Source organism: Misgurnus anguillicaudatus, chromosome 8, assembly GCF_027580225.2.
Source record: "Misgurnus anguillicaudatus chromosome 8, ASM2758022v2, whole genome shotgun sequence".
Classification (NCBI taxonomy): Eukaryota; Metazoa; Chordata; class Actinopteri; order Cypriniformes; family Cobitidae; genus Misgurnus; species Misgurnus anguillicaudatus.
This window is the reverse complement of record NC_073344.2, coordinates 10,389,698-10,395,826: the sequence shown is the minus strand read 5'-3', so window position 1 is coordinate 10,395,826 and position 6,129 is coordinate 10,389,698. Positions and strand designations below refer to the sequence as shown.

The 6,129-nt window shown below is 35.8% G+C and overlaps 1 protein-coding gene across 1 annotated transcript; it reads right to left on the bottom strand.

Annotated features, from left to right (window-relative positions):
- Positions 1-3,086: 3,086 nt before the first annotated feature.
- rgs4 (regulator of G protein signaling 4) lies at positions 3,087-5,868 on the bottom strand. The gene is made up of 5 exons (XM_055214046.2): positions 5,718-5,868; positions 5,342-5,443; positions 5,056-5,117; positions 4,374-4,537; positions 3,087-4,177 (listed from the first exon to the last, which is right to left on the bottom strand). Exons 1-5 carry the CDS (start codon positions 5,759-5,761, stop codon positions 3,926-3,928), a joined length of 624 nt encoding a protein of 207 aa, XP_055070021.1. The 5' UTR covers positions 5,762-5,868; the 3' UTR covers positions 3,087-3,925.
- Between the last annotated feature and the right edge of the window lie 261 nt (positions 5,869-6,129).

Genomic DNA, 6,129 nt, shown 5'->3' with positions numbered 1-6,129 from the left:
ACCTCACATAATACGTCATCACTTCAAGAGGTCACAGATGATATGCGAAACTACGCCCCAGTGTTGTTGTGGAATGATACTAATTAATGTCTTTGTGTCAGTTTATTGTTTAAAATGGTCCGCAAATGTAAGTTTCATATATGTAACACGTGACCTTTCCACTGCATTACGCAATTACGTGAGGTCGCGCTGGCACGTCACAGGACCGGAGGAAGACGAGAAGCTGTGGATTAAAAGTGTATATATATTTCTTTCTTGCCAAAAATGACAATCATTTCGCTAGATAAGACCCTTCTGCCTCGTTTGGGATCATTTAGAGTCCTTTGAAACTGCAATTTTAAACTGCATTAAAACTGTTAAATGTTGGGGTCCATTAAAGTCCATTTAAATGAGAAAAATACTGGAATGTTTTCCTCAAAAAACATAATTTCTTCTCGACTGGACAAAGAAAGACATCAACATTTTGGATGACATAGTGGTGAGTAAATTATCTTGATTTTATTTTATGTCTGTCAGTCAGTCAGTCAGTCAGTCAGTCAGTCAGTCAGTCAGTCTGTCAGTCTATCTATCTATCTATCTATCTATCTATCTATCTATCTATCTATCTATCTATCTATCTATCTATCTATCTATCTATCTATCTATCTATCTATCTATCTATCCGTCCATCCATCCATCCATCCATCCATCCTATCTAACAGTATCCACCTCTTCATCAATCTACAGCATGGACTAATCCTTTACAGTTTTTCTCAATTGCTTTGGCACATTTTTCGCAACAGTCTTATTATTCTCTAAACTGTGAGTGCAAATGTCACAACTGTTTGCTGGAACTTTAGAACTTAATTGCATGTCTGCAAAATGAAGTTACACACCCAAAACATTTTATTCATGCTTCAAAACCTAGTTATCTTGTCAGTAATTTGGCCAAGGGCACCAAAATATAAAGTATTTTTGTCATCGTGTGAGCACCACTGGTCAAAATGTTTAGTTGTTTTTTCACCATGAAAGTCCACCATAGAAAATAAGGTTTCATAAAAAAATTGTAATAATTGAGAAGAGTCAACAGTACATAGAAAAAAAGTAAATGAACATTTCTATTTATTCACTTCATTTATTTTTGTATGTGTATTACATTTAAACTGAAATCTTGCTTGTCCAATTGCTGTACATTCCATATTTCCTATGTTACAAAAAATATATATAATAGAAAATAACTACAAAATAACCTCAATGAAAAACTAATTATTCTTGTTGGACATCATGTCGCTCTTGTTGGACATCCTGTCACTCTTGAGATTTTCATCCACATCACATCTTATGTTTTCCATTGCCATGCACCAGGGAAAAAATCTCCAATGAAGCAGACATTACAAACAATATCAATGTCAGATATTTATGGAATGTACATGCATGTTTAGTAGTTTTTGATAAGTGAATGGATCGTTTTGAATGTGATGGCGTACACGATGACAAATGATTGAGAAGTTGTGAAGAGTTTGACAGTTTAAGTGAGAATTGACTCATCAGTTTTGATCAACAAGCCATATGCAATTAGTTGTTGGGCAAACTGCAGACGATTGTACTTATTGTTTGCACACATGTGCCAAAGCATTTGCAATTTGCTCAAATCAATAAGAAATTCCAATCTGATGTGAACAATAAGCTAATTGGTTAGAGATCTGATCTTATTGTTTTGGAAAATAAAATTTTCATTTGAGAATTGAGCCAAAGCAATTGAGAAAAACTGTAAAGGTGGGATGCATGATTAAAAAAACACTTTGGAAAAGGGAGTCGGGCCAAGTACTAAAACACACTTGTAGCCAATCAGCAGTAAGGGGCGTGTCTACTAACCGACATCATTGCCTGGGTTGCATATGTGTGAGGCGGGTCTATCAAAAGACGGTCCAGATTCTATTGGGGTAGGGGCATGTTTGTTTACGTGATTTCAAATGTCAACATTGGCTTTCAAAGATCATGCACCCCACCTTTAACTAAAACAAACCCTATAACCATATATAAGTACATGATGTTAATTACAAGTAAGTATAAGGACTGTAAAAATATGGACGTAGTGTCCGTGACGTCACTCATAGGTTTGTGAAGATCATTTTTGAAGCCAATATAGGCTGCCATCGCCATCTTGGCATCGCATCACCGCGCATCACTCGTGGATAACTGAAAATGGGTAAAGAGGCGGGACGTGGGTAAAGCTGAAGTGGCTGGTTGCTGAAACCACACCCGTCTAGCTCAAAGGTAGTGACAGCAGTAGCAGTTCACCTGTCACTCAAGTGGCCACGCCCTTAATTATACAGATTTTTAAGGCTTAATTTAATTTAAACGTATGGGTTATAAAAAAGTTGTCATGAAGGGCAAAATTAGCTATAAAGACCAAAAACACTTTTTGTACCAGACTGTAAACATATTATTTTTGCTGTAAAGTTGGGCATTTTAACATGGAGGTCGATGGGAATTGACTCCCTTTTGAAGCCAGCACCTAGCGGCCAGTCGATGAATTGCAGTTTAAGTCCATATTGCTTCATCCGTGAGACCGAAAAGTTGCCCCTCGATTATTACACGGTAATTGATGCCTTAAAGTCTAACCAAGAGATCTGGTAAATAAAATAATAGTTATCGTGTCCTGGTACATAGTATTCACACTATCCCTGTATTTGGACAAATTCTGCTGTAACATAACAGAACTTCCTGTTCTCTTTGCTCAGTGTCATAAACATCTGTGTTCAATGTATAACAATCCTTTATTACGTCATGCTCATGTCACGTTGGTGCTTGTTATCATGTATTTTGAGAAATAACAGTCACTGACCGGAGACCATTTGTTACATCATAATTGGGTCATTTTTGATCATTTTCAAGACTCTGCTTCAAAATCATTCTTGTAAAATCTTTTTATAATGTCATAAGATATTTTAACATATATTAATAATTATATTATTCATTACACAGAGTTCAGTGAGGTAGTAGAATTAATAATTAATAATAAAATTAATCAAACTAATTAATACAATTATACATTTTAATTATAGCAATCATCTGTTTGATCTGCAAGTATTTCAAAAAGCCAATTGAAGGTTATAATGTTTTTTATTTATAAATATGACAAAATAAATATGGCACCAGTAAACAAATATGTAAACAACTCACATTTGACCATTTATTCTAATGGAAACATACGCGATCAGGTCAAGACATCTCTTCACCAAAAAACAGATTTTTAATCATTGGCAGTGACAGGTAACACGTTGCACATGTAAATCGATCACATTCATTGTCTTTCGTATTACATAGCTTGTTATATTTCTGAAGTACAACTTCAGTGGCCAATAGGAAAAAAGCCTGAAAGTTCACAGTTAAGAAGAACAACGAATCTACATCACCTGTATGGATCAGAGAAAAAGAGAGCTTATACTGTAGACAAAAAATACATGAATAAATGCATTACACAATTTCAAGAGTAAAGTAAGTCAAATATTACTGATGTTATATTCTCACCATAGCTCATATAAATACAAATCAGATTTTTGTCTTTTCTCTTAAATCTGTAACAGTCATTTAGTTGTAAACCACGTCACTGGTGTGCTGTTTTTGCAAAAGCCAATTTGATGGACTTTCCTTGTTTTGAACGAAAACATTGCCGGCCCCCTTTCTGAAGATGACCGTCACGCTTCGCGCGTGCTTCAATAACAAAACCGGGAAATAGCTTTTGTGTGACAATTCTTCACTATAAGAAAAATGTTTACAATCACAATTGCCGAACAACAGTTTAGCGTCATTGCTACGAAGGCTAATCTCCATCACAAAACTCCATCTTAGACATGAACAAGCTTTGCAAACCAAAGCCAAATGAATGGAAGTCAGATTATGGTGACATAGTTTGTTCATCTATAGCAGAAGATGGGTTGGATTAGGCGTAACTGGGCACACATTGAGTTTGGTCAGTGATGTGTCGCTTTCCTCTCTTTTCTAAGCCACAGGGTTTGTTGTTGTCAAGTGGTGGTTGGGTCATCTCCATGAACAGTTTGGATTTCAGGAAGCGTCTGAATGAATCCTTTTCCATGAGAGTGAAGATCTTACTTTGTGCTTCATCGAAACAAGACGCGTCACATTTCTCCAGATTCTTTCTGGTGTTTTCCCTGGTGGCTGAATCCAAATTCACCTGAAAGAAATGAGATTTATGAGTACTTCATATGGAGGTCGGTTCGCCCCATTTACACATCACGGTTAGAGTGCAAAAGCATTGTGATAGTAATCCTAATATGTACCATTGACATACTAATATGCACCCTTTAGGTACAAAGGTGTAATTTTGTTACAAAGGGCATCTCTAAGAGTGTGTGAATCTGCGCTCTCACCTCTTTTGGAGAATCGGCTTCAACATACTCCTCATATATCTTTTTAGCTTTCGCGTTCATTTTGTCCACCGATGTCGTTTTAAACTCCTCACAAGCTTCCCAGAATTCAATGTTCTCCTGGCTGTACTCAGACTGCAAGAAAATCGTAAAAGCCTTTCGACCAACTGAAAAAAAAAGATTTATTTCAATCAGACACAATAGACTTGTATCGATGTATGCAATATCTTGCGTCATTCAGATAAACTCATGACGGATTCAGGAAGTGGGGAAAGGGGGTTGCTGCGGGTTTTGGAATGAAGAGGTTACGATGTTAAGTCTAAGGAGATCTCTCTAAGGAGCGGCTACGCGGTTAATGACCCCCTATAGCCCAACAGAGCAGAAGGCTAAGGTTCTTCAGGGGCCACCCATTGCAGTTTGCGGACACGTAGCACACGCTTCGGAGCATGAGAAAACACGGTCGTGATCTGTCAGAGTTACAATAACATCGAGAAAAAAAAAATAGCGGGGTCAATTGCTCTGACAGTGAATCCAAGGCCACATAAACAAGGGTCAGTTCAGAAGTCCCAGATTTTATGATTAGTATGCCTCATGTTTTCCAGTCTGTTCCTCACGAACTTATTGACACAAGACGTGATCAGAACCATTGGTTTTTCTTTCAGAAGCGAGTGATCTTTGCACTCACCTTCATTTTTGATCAGATTGTTGAAAGATGTTTTCCACTTCTCAATTTCAACAGGAGAGATTCTGTAATGAGAGAGATTTTTTTATTATATATAATCTTTATTAGATTATAATAAAAATTATAAAATATTTGTATCTTTAAATTAATAGTTTATTAAATTAATTAATATTTTAATTATAATTTAAATTAATTGTTTAATTAATTATTCATGTAAAATAATACATATGTAAATATTTTTTTATTATTATTAAACTTTTTGTGTAAAAGTTATATTGTTAACTGTTACCTGTTCACCGTTGCCTTTGGTTTCTCCTTCAAAGGCTTTTGTTCTTGGGGTGGATCTGGTTTTTGAAGCAGAAATCCGATCTTGTGCTTTATATCTTTGGCGCTGTTAGGACACAATATATAAAATAATATATAATTCCAATTATAAGTCTTTGCATTGGTGACTGAAATATGGTGTCAAAATTAAATATAAACAACATTAATGATGATTTCTTATTTAAATATTTCTTATATGACTGCACCTAATCATTAAGACTATAGCTTAGCTACGAAACAATCTGTGCTCCTAAACCACTACAAAGTATACAGCCAAAAGCATTTAGTTTTGAACATCGAACCAGTAACTGTTAAAAATATCAATAAATCGCATTTCATACCTTTTCAAGCATGTTGCTGGAAGGGCGGCGAGCCCTTTACACATTGTGCTGGTGCGTAATACAAATCCAACAGGAGAAAAGGAGTTTGTGTGTCACAAAGCAGATTCTGGCAATATCAATGCAGTCTCCACCTCCAGTTCCTCTTTTATACCGCCCCATCCCACACAACAAGAGAGCCAGCCAATCACAAAGGAGATTAAACAAAAGGGCATGCAAAACAAGATAATTGTCATAGGTTATTGATGGATGAGTTTTTTAATGTCATACTTTTCCTGCAATTTTGATAGGCGTATTTGCTTCTGTACTATTCAGAATTACATAACTCGGTTATGTAATTCTGAATAGTAAAGAAAGCAAATACGCATATACGCATATTGCAATATAATAATACTATTTAGTCATCATGTCTTAT